The sequence below is a fragment of the Nerophis ophidion genome, linkage group LG04 (assembly GCF_033978795.1).
Source record: "Nerophis ophidion isolate RoL-2023_Sa linkage group LG04, RoL_Noph_v1.0, whole genome shotgun sequence".
Taxonomy (NCBI): Eukaryota; Metazoa; Chordata; class Actinopteri; order Syngnathiformes; family Syngnathidae; genus Nerophis; species Nerophis ophidion.
Genome location: NC_084614.1, coordinates 38,498,790 through 38,516,549, shown reverse-complemented (window position 1 = coordinate 38,516,549; position 17,760 = coordinate 38,498,790). Strand labels below are relative to the sequence as shown.

The 17,760-nt window shown below is 37.3% G+C and overlaps 1 protein-coding gene across 1 annotated transcript in view; it reads left to right on the top strand.

Moving 5' to 3' along the window:
• Positions 1-17,760, top strand: part of opcml (opioid binding protein/cell adhesion molecule-like) — a 422,626-nt gene that overhangs the window by 351,481 nt on the left and 53,385 nt on the right. Inside the window, exon 4 of the mRNA XM_061898041.1 lies at positions 11,338-11,475. Within this exon, the coding sequence (XP_061754025.1) occupies positions 11,338-11,475 (138 nt within the window). The remainder of the gene's footprint in view (positions 1-11,337; positions 11,476-17,760) is intronic.

The window sequence follows — 17,760 nt, the reverse complement described above, 5'->3', positions numbered from 1 at the left end:
CAAGATCTACCCCAGTCTGCTGACATGCTAGCATATTAGTATATATATTTTTTTAAAGGTTTTGTAATCGTAAAGGACAATGTTTTATCAACTGATTGCAATAATGTACATGTGTTTTACCTATTAAACAAACCAAAAGTATGACTTATTTTATCTTTGTGAAAACATTGGACACAGTGTGTTGTCAAGCTTATGAGATGCAATGCAAGTGTAAGCCACTGTGACACTTTTGTTCTTTTTATTATTTTTATAAATGTCTAATGATAATGTCAATGAGGGATTTTTAATCACTGCAATGCTGAAATTATAACTAATATTGATACTGTTGTTGAGAATATTCATTTTTGTTTCACTACTTTTGATTTGTTCTGTCGTGTTTGTGTCTTCTCAATTGCTCTGTTTATTGCAGTTTGGAGTTTTGCTGGGTCAGGTTTGGTTTTAGAATTGGATTGCATTGTTATGGTATTGTTGTGTATTGTTTTGTTGGATTGATGAAAAAAAAAAAGATTTAAGAAAAAATGAGAATCGATTCTGAATCGCATAACGTATTCGAATCGATTTTTTTCCCACAACCCTAGTTACCATGGTTACTTATTATTTCCACCTGCTTTTGATTAGTGTTCACCTGCTCACCTGCTGCATGAACACTAATCAGAGGCATTATTTAAACCTGCCTTGCCCTCCAGTGAGTGCTGGAGTATTGTTTGCTGTATGCTGTGGACTGCCTTTTTTTAAAAAAAGCTGAGAGCTGTTCCCTGGATCCCGACTCCTGTCCCTGTTTGCTGTTTCCTGTTTTCTGGTTTGTGTTTTCTTTGCCTTTTAATTTTTTAACATTAAAACCACGTTTTCATTTTCCAAGCCTGCCATCTCTGCATCTTGGGGTTTGTCACCTACGCCTCCTGACAGATTCCTTTTATCGTATTGCTTTTTCACTATCTTGTTAAGCTCATTCATTGTTTATGTTCTTTGTTTGTTTGTTGTTTTTTTTTTGCTCTATGCTTTTTAACCTGTAAAGCACTTTGGCTCAATTTAAAAATTGTTGTAAATGTGCTATATGAATAATGTTGCCTTGCCTTGCCTCTAGATGCGGGTTTGATCCCCGCTCAAGTTGTGAGTTCAATCTCCACTTTTGCCATCCTTGCCACCACCATTGGGTCCTTGGGCAAGACACTTCACCCACCAGCTCTCAGTGCCACCCACACTGGTTTAAATGTAGTTAAAATATTTGGTTAATGGGTTTCACTATGTAAAGCGCTTTGAGTCTTTAGAGAAAAGTGCTGTATGAATATAATTCACGTTACAACAAATAAAGTCTGTTATGCATTATTTCTGCTGAGCGTTGTGTCCTACTTAGTTCAGCTGTCCTTGAACGCATCATAACAGCACCTCGGCCCCTTTTCCTCTGAGGAAAAATTTGATCACTGTGAGAGAGAGCAACAGAGCACAGCTTGTAGGCTCAATGTGCACGATTAAATGTCTTAGTTTCTCTGGGAGCAATATATTTTGGGGCGAGATACTAATGTCTCTTGTTTTCATGTTAGTAATCAAGCCAGTCATTCCGTAAGTTTATCAAAGTGCAGTTATCAATCACGGTAATACTAACCCTCGGGAATTTTATCGGTTATCGAACATCATACCGTATATTGTTACATTACTTAACTGAAATATACTTTTTTATTTCATTGTACTAACAGAAAGATGAATGAGAGAACATAATGTCTATTAAATAATGCATTCATTCAATAAAATCTGAACTCGAATCAGGCTGGAAATATACTGCACACTGTAAATATTTGTTTTGTAATGACTGCGAACGAGGCTACAGTCGAATGTTACTAGTATTCAGAACAGTATTTTGATTTTCAAACGCAGTTCAGTAAAAACAGTAAGATAAAAAACATACTGTACTACACTTTTGTACGACATAATAAAAAAATCCTTTTTTAATAAACGAGTCATTCTACTTCACTTTTTATGCATTCAGACACACCATCAGCATCTGGGAACAAGGACACGATGAACAAAAAAAAGGGGGAAAATACATGAACAGACTCAAAGAAAGACATGCATAACTTTCGCACCACAGTGGTGCGTTCAAGGACCGCTGAACATAGTGTGAACTCTCAACGGAGCTTTTGACTGTCGTCAGTGTTGCTTGTCATGTTGCGCTAGCTTTAAATACGTCGACATTTTTTTATGTTACAAATTAAAGGCACTGACTTCTCACCTGTTTCATTTATATTTTGATTATAATTTGTGACATTTTTAGTTGGCAACAACAGCACATTATTTAAAAAATAATAAAAAAATAAATATTTACAGTACAATGTCCCTTCATGAATCTCCTGGACATACATATCCTACTGTAAGACCTACACTGTTTCAATGTCCACATTTCTCTGTTGATGCAATTGTTGATGACTGAAGTTCTGATATCAACCAAAGCTCCCCACCCACCCCCCGGATTGTAAATAATGTAAATAATTCAATGTACATACTATGATGATTAACTTGTGTGATGACTGTATTATGTTGATAGTATATATTTGTACCATGAATTGATTAATGTGGACCCCGACTTAAACAAGTTGAAAAACTTATTCGGGTGTTACCATTTAGTGGTCAATTGTACGGAATATGTACTGTACTGTGCAATCTACTAATAAAAGTATCAATCAATCAAAAAAAACACCAGGACATGTGCCAGGCCAGCTTTATCTGTTGACTCATCCAGCATCCATGCGTGAAATTCACTGGCTCGTATAGGCCAGTAACATGCGGTGACCTTCACGCCAGGTGAGGCATTGATGCCTTTTAAAAAGAGCGTCCTGCTTACTCACAGACATCAACCACACACATACATTGCACAGGCTGTAGAATCCACAGTGTAGAAATTACAAAGTCATGTTTTAAAAATATTTCTACAAACATTATGATGGTATACGGCCCTAGTGTGTGAATGTGAATGTGTGTCTATCTGTGTTGGCCCTGCGATGAGGTGGAAACTTGTCCAGGGTGTAGTCCGCCTTCCGCCTGATTGTAGCTGAGATAGGCACAAGGGCCCCTCGCAGCCCCAAATGGAATAAGCGGTAGAAAATGGATGGATGGATGGACTCTACATATACTGTATACTCATGCAAAACTGCTGGGTGCACTCAGCTACTTTTAAGCTGGTTTACGTAACAAAATCCGAGAGAAAGTACTCGCCACCATAGGCATCCAGGCAAGGCAAGTTTATTTATACAGCACAATTCGCACACAAGACCTTTCAAAGTGCTTTCCAAAGTGCTTTTCAAAGTGCTTTTCAAAGTGGTTTGTGATGAAATTGCACATTTTTGTGACTGTTAGGAATCATCGTGTTACAGGCTGGTGTTTTTTGTGGACCCCGGGATGCAGAGACAGCAGGCAAGTACAGGAAAGAAGACACTTGTTTTTTAGGGAAACGCCGGTAAAACAAAAAAAAGGATAAGCAGCAGGGAAGTGCACAAAGGCAAAACAAGCATAGGAAGCGCAAAGCAAAGCAAATTATCATCTAACGCATCCTGGTGAGGGAGCCAGAACTCAGACCAAAGGAGTGGTGCAAGTAAAAAGTGAAACAAAAAAACAAGAGTGGTGGACAGGTAATAATACCAGATGCAGGAAACCAATAATATCTGTCATGTGCAATCATAACACAGAGTTTGCATAGATTTATATATTATCGATACCTACTGTATTGTAGGTACTGTATTGTTTTAATCAAATGATGACACTGTAGCATATAGTCTGCTTTTGCAGCAGTTACATGTAGTTCATGACAAAAATATGCAGAACTATTAATTTTTTACAGTATAGTGATGGAGTATTCTTTAAAAGTCTTGACTAATAACTGTCGATGGCGGACAACATGACGTATTAGCCGGCCAATATGTGAGGAGTCTGGTGTTTTTCTATGATTCGCCACTGCCTGGTCCAGTTTCTGTTCGACATTCACCCAGTCTTCTCAAGACTGAGCGCAGTCCACTTAAACAGATAAGCTCACATGCGCATTTTTTTTTTCTTTGTCATGAAAAAGGGAGTTTTTTTGGGTTGGTGCACTAATTTTAAGTGTATCTTGTGTTTTTATGTTGATTTATTAAATAAAAAAAAATAAAACATTTCAAAATTAAAAAAATAAATTAATAAAACAATTTTCTGCGGCCCTGTACCAATCGAGCCACGACCCAGTACCGCCCGGTGGTTGGGGAGCACTTGTCTACTTGACATGTAATTGTGGTTCTTTGGTCAAAATTTAGCATCAATTTTGTTCTACAGACCATCTTCAAACAGCTTATTTACGTGTCTTCACTTCCACTGCATGTTATCCAAGTCAGCCATGTTGTAGTTTGTTCCGCTTTCATATCGAGTCTACTGACAGATGTAAGTATGAACAATACGCTACTTTTTTTCAGAAATGACAACAGCGGAGGATGTATGTGCATGTCGAGCCAGTCTGCCCCACAACAAGATGATAGAGATAAAGAAGGTGTTTCTTCACTACAATGTCGGCCTACAATGGTAGATTTGCGCAAAGCTCTTCGAGTAAACCTTTACATGGAACTATCCGGTGTACGTCACAAGTTGTGCAAATTCCAAACGCCTTGTTTGCAGGAAGTATGAAGAAAGGCAAGATTGTTTTATAAATATCTCCACCATGCTTCCATGGTTGGTTTTCACATTTTTGGGACTTATGCAGATCCCAAATAGACACAAACAGGTACCACCAGGTAAGAAAAGTTGGTTTTGCATAATAGGTCATAATAAGTCCTTTAAGAAAATGTTTTTTAAATTATTAAACGGAAAATACATTTTCTAATGCAGTATAATGGAAAATTAGTCATTTTGTGTTTTATGTTATCTTTTTTTGTGACATCATGTCCGATTGCAGACTCGCCACCGGCTCGAATACTCTGTGGGGGGATACAGATGTGACTAATTAACACTAGCAGTTTTACAAATTTTTATACACTATCAAATGTGGTAATCAAAAATAGATTCCCGTTAAAAATCAAATAGATCAGGGGTCTCAGACACGCGGCCCGACAATATTTTGCGGCTCCCAACTTATTATGAAAGTTAAATGTTAGTGCGGCCCGCAAGTTTTATATTAATGGTGCTTGACAGCGTTGTGTTATTTGGGTCCAAAATAGCTCTTTCAGTGTTCTGAGTTGCTTACCCCTGCGTTAGTGGAAAAGAGGCAAATGAGTGAAAGCGACAGAGACGTTGCAATGGAGACGAGGGTGTCAAAGTTATTTGTTGATGTCGAACCCCGAGATGCAGAGATGGAGGCAGGCATGGTATATGAAAACCTGATTTAATTAAAACTACACAAGAACAAACAAAAAACACGCACGTGGGCGGAATAACAAACTAAGAGAGCTAGCACTGGGAGCTAGAAAAACAAAAAGGAACTTTAGCATGGAATCTAGTGGAAAACAAACAGAAAAACTGGAAATAGCTAATGGCTAACAAAAACAGCTTACGGCTACGATGACCAGGACAAGATGTAGCACGGCAAGTAATAGCTGAAATGATGCCAGACACGACAGGTAGCAAAGACACAAGAGTGACATGAGGCAACGACAATACACGTCTGAATGACAATACAATGATCCAGCAACTGACACAAGACGAAGAGGGTACAAATAAGAGCGGGCTGATTGGCAAAAGGTGTGGCCAGATGCCAATCAGCCGCAGCTGAGGAGGAACACAGCACTCAGGGAACAAGACAGGGAGCTGACAAAATAAAAGCACTAGACAGGAACTAAAGACAGGAGATACCAAACACAGAGGAAACAGACAAATGCAGAGGAAAACTAAAACACAGACAAACTGTCAGAGGAAAGCCTGACAGAGGGTTTTCTTACGTGCCTGCCTGTAGTCACACCGCGACACTTGTCCATCAGTAATAACAGTCCCTGATAACCTGGACCAATTCAAACCATTATTTTTTTTTTTATTGTTTAATTTATATTGCCTCACACGATGAACACTACATATATTTCATATGGCGCTGGATAACACTCCGAGAGCTGTTACTTTTTTGCGCTCGCAGTCACGGTACCGTGTTGCTGTAGGGAGGAAAAGCGGAACGACACATATTGCAGAAATAACATTATTCTCCGTGCGTCGGCTAAATACAAATAAATTCCACAACCCCAAACATGTCTTTTTCAAGGCCTGCAGTGAAGAGAAAGGTAAGTGATGAGCAAAGACAATTCCAGGACAAGTGGTAGATGCAATTTTTCTTTGTTGAGCACAGGGCCACCCGACGTATCTTTTTTGCACAGAAAAAGTTGCGGTGCACAAGGGATACAATTTGAAACATCATTTTACAAGTAGAGATGCTGAGGAGTATACCAAAAATTTTGGGTGAAAATCTTTTCTTGCGGCCCAGCCTCACCCAGTCTCTGCATCCAGTGGCCCCCAGGTGAAGTGAGTTTGAGACCCCTAAAATAGATGGTGTGTACTAAATACAATGCAGTACTTAAAGTATAAACACTTTGTAGGGCTCAACAAAAGAAAATAAGGGCACATTCAACTTCATGGCAAAGACTACTCCCTGGCTTGGTGGCTGTCCTTTATACATTGTTGCCATCCAACATCAAGGAATTGCAACTGCACGCAAAGTACATTAATACAACTCGCAAATGAGAATCAGGTTTGTAAGAAAACAAGATATAACAAGTTTACAGCACAAATGTCATTGTCAGCGCGTTGTTAAATGTGAAATACAAAGAACTGAGATTTTATCATTGAAAAATGTCCATTTATTAACACATTAATACACTTAAAAGTACCCAAAAACGGTACTATTGAGTACCAGTATCGACCACCAAGTATGGTGAATTAGTACGATTCAAAAGTATCCATCCCTACAGAGCACACTTGCCAAATGGGCTGGACACAACCACGGCACAGGTGCTTGTTATGAATGCACCCTCAGAATGCAAAGTTTGTTATATCCATCCATCCATCCATTTTCTACCGCTTATTCCCTTTTGGGGTCGCGGGGGGCACTGGCGCCTATCTCAGCTACAATCAGGCGGAAGGTGGGGTACACCCTGGACAAGTAACCACCTCATCAGAGGGCCAACACAGCTAGACATACAACATTCACACTTACATTCACACACCAGGGCCAATTTAGTGTTGCCAATCAACTTATCCCCAGGTGCATGTCTTTGGAAGTGGGAGGAAGCCGGAGTACCCGGATGGAACCCACGCATTCACGGGGAGAACATGCAAACGCCACACAGAAAGATCCCGAGCCTGGGATTGAACCCAGGACTGCAGGACCTTCGTATTGTGAGGTGGACGCACTAACCCCTCTGCCACCGTGAAGCCAAAAATCCTTCAGTGACATCAAGTCAGGTTCTTTAAAAAAATCAGTTTTAGTGTTAGCCTTCCATTAAGTGCAGTCACCCATTTTGTTTATCGTAATGGATACCATGGAAACAGACAAAAAAGTTTGCCAGTAACCTTGTATGGTTATAGGCCAACAATAAATTTTACTTTGCAATTTAATATAGTTAAATGTATCTCGGAAGCCTTTTATTCCTTTTTAAAATCCTTTATTCCTTCACTTTGAAGATTTCAAAAAATGTTGTTGGAGAACTATAGTCTTAGTATCCTTCAAATGTATCATTTTTTTGGCCGGGGAATTGAGGTGCTAGGTTCCAGAGCCGCTACTTTGTTGCTTTTGCCATAGCGTATGTTTAGGGCCATTGTAATGCTAGAAAATAGGGTTGAATGATGACTGTGCACCAGACAAGCCAATGCCACTGAAGTATAATGGCTATTAGCATGGCAATCACAGCCTTGATAAAAAATCTTGGAAAAACAATGCAACCAAAATGCCTGTACAAATACATTAGTCAGAATGCTATACCGGATACAATTTAAAAAGTACATTTGCTTTGTGTTCACTATTAAAATGATGAGGATTGATGGTGGCTGTAAAAATAACTATACTTTTATTGGCATTAGCAGGCGGGTCCATTGACCTTTGCAGAGTAGAATGAGACTATAACATATAATTATTGTTATTGTGTCACATGACTCGGTGGCTTCCTAGATTGCGCCGCATTCCACCAAGCCACACACATATAACCCGCCCTCTTTCTGGTTCCAACCATGTCAGTTATATGCCTCCTCTAATTTCGCACACAAATAAAATAAAGGACAGAATAGACTTTATGAGCCTATGAGGAAATGGTTATCATTCAAAATCAGTAAGATTCCTGTTTAGAACATGAAAACTGTTGAAAAGAAGAACTAACTTGTTGTTTTGAATAATATATTAACCTAATTGTCTTCAACTTTCAGAGAAACCCATGCTTTTTTATGTTTGTGTGCATGGTTTTGGCGTGGTGGGGGGTTCCAATCCCTTCGTGGATCAACCATATTAAAGGGGAACATTATCACCAGGCCTATGTAAGTGTCAATATATACCTTGATGTTGCAGAAAAAAGACCATATCTTTTTTTAACCGATTTCCGAACTCTAAATGAGTGAATTTTGGCGAATTAAACGCCTTTCTGTTTATCAGTCTTGTAGCGATGACGTCAGAACGCGACGTCACCGAGGTAATACACCCGCCATTTTCATTTTCACATTATAAACACCGGGTCTCAGCTCTGTTATTTTCCGTTTATTCGACTATTTTTTGGAACCTTGGAGACTTCATGCCTCGTCGGTGTGTTGTCGGAGGGTGTAACAACACTAACAGGGAGGGATTCAAGTTGCACCACTGGCCCAAAGATGCGAAAGTGGCAAAAAATCTGCCGCCAGACCCCCATTGAATGTGCCAGAGTGTCTGCACATTTTACCGGCGATGCTAAGACAGACATGGCACAGAGATGTATGGTTAACCTGCAGATGCATTCGCAACAATTAAGTCAACAAAATCACAAAGGTGAGTTTTGTTGATGTTGTTGACTTATGTGCTAATCAGACATATTTGGTCGCGGCGTGACTGCCAGCTAATTGATGCTAACCTGCTATGCTAATCGATGCTAACATGCTATTTATGCTAGCTGTATGTACATTTGAAACTAGATACCCACATTTAATGCAAAACAAACACTTACCAATCGACGGATTTAAGTTGCTCCAGTGTCACAAGATGCGAAAGTTCTGATCGTTTGGTCCGCACATTTTACCGGCGATGCTGAGGCAGCCATGCCATGGGCCACTTAATTAGGTACACCCATGCTAAGGCCGAATAGCGTCAATAGCTATTTGCTCAATAGCTTCAGTTTTTTCTTCAATTTCGTTTTCGCTATCTGCCTCCATACTCCAACCATCCATTTCAATACATGCGTAATCGCTTAAACCGCTGAAATCCGAGTCTGAATCCGTGCTAATGTCGCTATATCTTGCTTTGGTAGCCGCCATTGTTTGTTTGTATTGGCAGCACTGTATGACGTCACACGGAAATGGACAGTCGCATCGCAAATAGCGAAAATCAAGCACTTTAAAGCTTTTTTTAGGGATATTCTGGGAGATGTAAAATTTTGAAAAATACTTCGAAAAATAAAACAAGCCACTGGGAACTGATTTTTATTGTTTTTAACCCTTTTGAAATTGTGATAATGTTCCCCTTTAAAGGAAATTATGATTACATTTTGGACAAATCCTATCCTGACTTCCTGTCACTGCACCATGGATTATCATTAAGACATTCAGTCCATGTGTAATCTACCTGTATGTGTGTAAAATGGGTCTTTGTGTATTGTAGATGACAATAATATACATAAACTATATTTTTCATAAAACACATTGTTTTTATCTGTCATGTCTTGTGATCATGTTCTGTTTAGTTATGTTCTGTTTGTTTTTGAATCCATTAGTTCCTGTTTTTGCGCACTCTGGTTTGTTTTAGTTTCCATGACAACTCATTAGTTTCACCTGCCTCATTTGTTTGAACTCACGCACCCGTTTTTAATCAAGTCACTATTTAAGCCTGTCATTTTCTGTTGGTCGTTCTGGTGTCATCACTCTTGTTTTTGCTCTGTCCATGCCATAGTTCATACTGATGTTCATTATTCATGCTGCCTTGCTCATGTCACAGTAAGTGTTGTTTGTTTTATGTTCATAGTTTATGTTTAAGTATTTTTTTTTTTCTGCGTTAAGTTTTGTGCCTCTGCTGTGAGTGCCTTTTGATTGTAGCTTTTCGAGTTAAGATTATGATTATGTATTTACCTTCTCAACCTGTCCCGTCACCTTATTTTGCATTACGGGAAAAACAAACCCCATCACAGTCCACGTTCTGACATTATCAGACACAAGATGGCTATAAGGTTGAGGTCTGATCAATGTATGCTCCCCTTGAGCTATTGATTAAGTGCATAGTTATTTTCTGGCTATAGCTGTAGATGGGGTAACAGAAATTCAAACGAATGGCTTGTTTTCAGCAGCATTTGATCTCGTTATGCAGCAACCGTTTGAGACTTTAAGACTTCATTAATAATTAAAATGAACTGCTATTCTACAATAATTAGATAGCTCTGATTCTCTCCAGATGGCATGGAAAATAATTTATGTTAAGAATTCTGAGGGCATAATTGAAACAGAATCAAAACAACACAACTCTTGCTGATCTGAAGACATTATTACACATACTCTTATTCTCACCAAACCTACTTTGCCAGAATCACACAGAACTTTCAAATGAGTGGGTCCCAATGTCCAGAAAGCTTTGTCTACGTTTGATTTATCTCTGACGTAGCACAGGAATGCAGTCTTGCACAAATAGTTCCCTGTAACTCTGTAAAACAATTAAATCACGAAATTGTAGCTGCAGCATTACTGTACAACCCCGTGGGATTTGCTGAAACACATGAACACTTCAGCAGTTGCTCCCGTCTCGTGGGACAGCCACAGAAATGCCGTAACCAGTTGTGCAGCACAGTCTATGAATATACCTGGAGTGACTCTACTGTGAGTGTATGTAGACTTGTAAGTTGAATTGTATGTTATATTTATCAATGTTGTGTCATATATGTGGTTATTTTGTCTTGAACTAAAGTGGTTACTTCGATACAAGTTTATTATGAGGAAACAATAACGTCTCATTGGCTGTTTATTGAGTCACATAGCTCGCTCTGGCACATTTCTTAGTATGTGGGATAAAAATAAGGATGGGTAGATAAATGCTGGTGAAATAAACTGACTCATTATCAAACAAGTATTGCTTGCCAGTAGATGTCTCTTCTTTACACATCATGTCTATTTTAATGCACGCTAAGTTAAATCTTCTATCAATATCAGTTACATTTCTGATGCATGTATCCTTGTTGCTTTCTTTTTTTGCAGGCACGCATAAATTTGTAACAGAAGGAGAACACCTGGAGTTGAAAGTCATTACCAAAGAGCAGTCTGGATCATATGAGTGCATTGCCTCGAATGACATATCATCCCCTGACGTCAGGACAGTGCAGGTCACCGTCAACTGTAAGTTTTACTCAATGTTTTGACTTTTTGAATTTTGTTTTAACAATTGCATTGAGTACACAAAGTGTGTATACACTCCTGAGCAAAATCCCAAGAATGGAAAAAAAATACAGGATTTGAATTCTTGCAATGGAGGATTGTGGGTGAAAATTAAAAAAAAAAAACGAAAAAAGAGAATGTAGAAAAAAAATAGAAGTAAGGGACAAACGCAAACGCTGGACTCCAAGTGTCCTGCAGTGTAAATAAATCTAAACAACAAAACTAAGGTTGTACGGTATACTGGTATTAGTATAATACCGCGATACTAATGAATCATTTTCGGTACTATACCTCCTCTGAAAAGTACGGGTCCTGTACCCCTCGACCCCCCCTCCACTTGCGTCAAAGTCACGTCGTGACATTGCTGGTTTTACGAGCAGACGAGCATGTTCGGTCGCACACAATCACGGAGTACTTACAAGTAGACACAGTGTGCAGACAGAAAAGGGAGAACCGATGCATTTTAACTTAAAAACTGAAGATAAAGGTGACGTTAAAACACTGAAACGCCCTCAGGAAGATGTGCTTTAAGATATGGCTAGCTAGCTAGCGGCTATCATCCATCCGCCAAATATCATCCCTGCAGGACGAGGAATAGCTAAACATGCTTCACTACACACCATAGCTCACCGGCATCTAAAAAAACGCCATTGGTGGATCTACACCTAACATCCACTGTAATGAGATCAAGTATGGACACGTATCAAGTCGATACTACTATGATTACGTTGATATTTTTTGGCATCAAAACATCTTCTTTGTTTTTTTTTAAATGTATATTGTGTTTATAAACTCAGGAAATATGTCCCTGGACACATGAGGACTTTGAATATGACCAATGTATGATTCTGTAACTAATTGGTATCGGAACGATACCTAAATGTGTGGTATAGTCCAAAACTAATGTACAGTATGAAACAACAGAAGAATAAGTGATTATTACATTTGAACAGAAGTGTAGACAGAACATGTAAAAAGAGAAAGTAAGCAGATACTAACAGTAAAGGAACAATTAGATTAATAATACATTTTCTAGCACTTTCCTTAAAATTGTTGACAAAAATAATAGAATGATAAACGTCACAATATGTTGCTGCATATGTCAGCGGACTAATTAAGAGCCTTTGTTTGTTTACTTATTACTAAAAGACAAGTTGTCTAGTATGTTCACTATTTTATTTAAGGACTTAACTGCAATAAGAAAACATCTGTTTAATGTACTGTAAGATTTTTTGTTAAAAAAAGCCAATAATGCAATTTTTTTTGTGGTCTCTTTTATTTAGAAAAGTACCGAAAGGTATTGAAATAATTTTCATACCGGTAACAAAATATTGGTATTGTTAAAACACTAAACAGAAAAATAATCCTCTGTTTAGTAAGTTTACCCAACACTGCCTGTTCAATATTAAGTAATATCTACTAAGAAGGATATTTGTCATTTTTATATAGGAAAAGTGTGGAGACTAATCTGTATCACAATGAATCGGAGGGGGACACGTCCCTAGTGCCATCTGCACCCAAGATAAGAACAACACACGCTCCGAACCGGAGTGTTGTTTTTTCTATAAACCATTTATTCAACAAGCTGTTCATATTTATAAATAAATAAATAAATGGGTTGTACTTGTATAGTGAGACTATAGCCTCAATCAGTGTAGATCTGCTCTCAAATCTGTCTTTCTTGTAACTTTTTGTCAAAAAATGGTCTCTCACTTACGATACTCGCTCACTTTGAAGAAGCAGAATTATTAAACTGCACAACCGAAGGCTTTTTGCAGTGTGACCCTGCTGTCCAGGTTGGACACAGTAAAACAGAGATTTTACATTTCTCCGAAAATCCTGAAAGTAAGAGGACAAAACAAGTCAAGTGGTAGACGCCTAAAAACACACACTTGCTCTATTCTCGTATTCAACGGCCTTGTCTTTATAGACACAGGCCAATCATCGACTCACATTAGGCAGTGCAATAACCAAAAGACCGCATCTGCGGCAGAAGGGCTTTAACATTGAGCTCCAGGTTGTGCAGGGGCATCAATTGGCGGCTGGCACCCCTCTTGACTGAGGTCCTCAGTCTATGCGGCAGGGCAGCCCCACCCAATGCGTGGACCACGTGCTGCGTGTACGGCCTAAAAAGCCATTGGGGTTGGGAGACACTATTTTACGCAAGTGGTGCAATTCAAGCCAATGGTGCATCGCGAGAAACTAAGGTGGTCAGGGGCCGACGAGGGGCAAAAAAAGATGAATTGGTCTTTTCTGTCACCGCGTGCTGCATGCAGACTTGTCAATGTAGTGCACACAGACAGGAAGTCGTTGAACCAAACGTCTTCTTTACTAACAGTACATGATAATAAGTTAGCATTCAGCATAAAAAACTATTACTACTCTATGTACAAACGACTATGTACCGTATTTTTCAGAGTATAAGTCACACCTGCCAAAAATGCATTATAAAAAAGGAAAAAAACATATACAAGTCACACTGGATAAGTCACATTTTTGGAGGAAATTTATTTAATAAAGCCCAACACCAAGAATAGACATTTGAAAGGCAATTTAAAATAAATAAAGAATAGTGAACAACAGGCTGAATAAGTGTACGTTTTATGATGCATAAATTACCAACTGAGAAGGTGCCTGGTATGTTAACGTAACATATTATGGTAAGAGTCATTCAAATAACTATAACATATAGACCTTGCTATACGTTTACCAAACAATTTGTCACTCCTAATTCCTAAATCCGATGAAATCTTATACGTCTAGTCTCTTACGTGAATGAGCTAAATAATATTATTTGATATTTTACGGTAATGTGTTAATAATTTCACACATAAGTCGCTCCTGAGTGAGTATAAGTCGCACCCATGGCCAAACTATGAAAAAAACTGCGACATATAGTCCGAAAAATACGGTAACTATACTTCTGTTTACAAAGTGTAGTTACAAATTAAAAATGCTTTCTTACCTACATTTATGGCATGAAAAACACTCAAAATTCCACGACACAGCTAAAATTATACACAAAGCAAACTATAATCTGCTACCCAAGAATATACAACAATTATTCTCAACAAACGAGGATAAAAATGTAATTTAAAACATTTGTACGCACGTACAACACTCAAGACCTTCAGTATATCTGTATGTGGCATTAAATATTGGAATTGTTCAAGCAAAGAAATCAAACAATTTACCAATATGATCCACTTCAAGAAACTCTTCAAACTTAAAGTGTTTACAAAGTAAAAAGAAAAAGAACCATGATAAACATTCTGAATTTATTTCATCCATCCATTCATTCATTTTCTATATCATCTTACTCATCTGACCATATGAAATGTAACTTACTTCACCAACTATTATTTATTTATTCTGATTGTTATTACTTATGGAGTATATTGTGAAAGAATTGAGAACAGGAAGTGAAAAAAAGTTTTAACAATTGCTATGTAAAGGAAAAAGGGGCAGGATTAAATAAGCTCTGATTCTGCCTACTCCTTTTCGAACATGTTGAATAGATAAACTGGAAATTGTAATGTATCATGTTGTATGCTTGCATGTTCCAAATCAACTCAAACTCAAACTCAACTCAACTCAACTACCTTAAGTATAACGTTTACATATCTGTGCTCTACTGCGTTAACTTTCTGACAATTTTTACTTTTATTCCACCGCATTTCCAAAATAAAGTGAGAATGTTTGTTGATTGTTTTTCCCCTGAACCGTTTCTGTTACTAGACCAGGGCCGACAAATCAATAAATCAATTAATCAAAGGATGAATAAAATTGGCATGTCCGTGTTTGTTTCCTTCATTTCTGGGTTCCAAATAGGCTGCAAGAGCGTTCACTGATACTGTAGCATGAGTCTCAGCATCTGGTTTGTTGTATCGCTGAATGAGTGAACCCTCTTGTCAGTCATCCCCTTTCTTTGAGTCTGTGAGTGGAGATGGCAAGCATACACACACACATGAACACACAGAAAAGTCGCCCCTTAACATACTGTAAGGTAACGTAGTAGCGATTAAAAGGACAAAAGGGATTGCAAAGCCAAATGTTCCGAAGTGGAAATATTGCAGCTTCACTTCGAATACGCAAGATACTGCACTGCACTTCAAAATGTTCAATATTTGATAAAGTTAAAATGGTGTTTGTCGAGACTTGATAAACTACTTTATGTAATGTTTTGGTTGTGCGTGGTTGGAGTATTTATTTTTTCAAAACAGTGACTGGAACAATATTATTGGTTATTTTGTTTATCATTATTTATTCAAGTACAATTCCTACTACCAGAGACACAGTCAATTTTATTTGTATTGTCTGTCTACTTATTTAGGCTATTTATACGTTATTTACATTCAAATTACAATGGTTAAAAAATACTAAGAGTTTCCTCCGGTACATTAACATAATATAGTATAAAAGGCTGTTTCTTTTTTGTTTTTTTTTAATGATGTCAGGCCTGAATAATAATGGGTTACAGAGGAGCGTCAGTAGTACCATGTATTATGTTAGTTATCGGTTAAAAGTGATTTTCTGCTAATGTTATGTTAATGTTGCAAGTGTAGATTTACAAATGTCAATATTCTAACTTCTCACTTTGTTTAAATCATTTTAATTTTGATACTTAAGTACAGTATAAGTTATTCACTAAATAATCATTTCCAAAGTAGACAATAACTTCTTTTAAAGTCATTTTCTGGTGTGATACTTGTATTTTAACTCAAGTATTGCTTTCAAGTGCTATATATTAGGGGTGTGTCGATTGAACTGTTTCACTTCAGATACGAAACCAAAATCGGTACCTTGATTATTAGCCAATACTCAAAACAATACGATTTCAGCAGGAATCATAGTTCAGTGGAACCTCGATTTGGTTGTTGTACAGGGTTTGTGAATCAAAAAGTTCATATAGTGAAGCAAATGTCTCCATAAGAAACACAGCAAATAGTATAGTGGGTATGAGCCTCAACAAAAGAACACATTTTAGTTAAGGTTTGTTCACATTTTAAAGTGCGATACATTACTGTATATCAAACAAACATAACATGCTCCGAAGTCAGGATTTTTGATTGATTTACCTGGGGGTACTTGAAGGTATGCCAAGGGGTACGTGAGGTTTTTTTTTAATATTCTAGAAATAGCTACAATTAAAAAATTCTTTATACATTTATTGAATAATACTTCAACAAAATATGGATGTAAGTTCATAAACTGTGAAAAAAAAATACAAAAATTCAGTGTTGACAGCTAGATTTTTTGTGGACATGTTCCATAAATATTGATGTTAAAAATGTATTTTTTTGTTAAGAAATGTTTAGAATGAAGTTCTTGCATCCAGATGGATCTCTATTACAATCCCCAAAGAGGGCACTTTAAGTTGATGATTACTTTTATGTGTAGAAATCTTTATTTATAATTGAATCACTTGTTTATTTTTCAACAATTTTTTAGTTTTTTTTTTTAGCTTTTTTTCCAGATAGTTCAAGAAAGACCACTACAAATTAGCAATATTTTGCACTGTTATAAAATGTAATAAATCATAAACTGCCGACATAGTGCTGTATTTTACTTCTTTATCTCTTTTTTTTTTAACCAAAAATGCTTTGCTCTGATTAGGGGGTACTTGAATTAAAAAAAATGTTCACATGGGGTACATCACTGAAAAAAGGCTGAGAACCACTGCACTACGGTACTAAGACAATAGTGGCCATTAACAGCTTCTAAAGTAAAAATATGACTTGTCATAGTTTTGCCAAGTGAAATTCCGATTATTATTATAACATTGCCAACATTTTAAAGTTTTCTTATAAAATTGTGACTTTTGTCGCGTAAAATTACGACTCTTTTATTAAATTTGCCAAAATGTATTATTTTCTTGTAAAATTGCAACTGTTATTGAGTAAAATTCTAACTTTTATCATAGTATTGCACACATTTTCAGTTTTTTTGTAAAATTTTGACTTGTGTTGATTAAAATGACGACTTTTATTATAATACCGCCAAAATTCTAAGTTTTTCTTGTGTAATTGAAACCTTTTTCTTGTGAAGTTCCAACTCATTTTTCACAACAAACTTTTTTATGTTGGAGTAGTATGTACAGCATATGTTATTAATGTTGTAAATACAAATCTTTATATATCTAGACAGGGTGGTCCTAAAGAGGTAAGCATTGTTCGGAGGTCGATCTTAAGAAGGTAACAAATACAAAAATGTGTCTGTGTGTGTGCGTGTGCGTGTGCTTGTGCA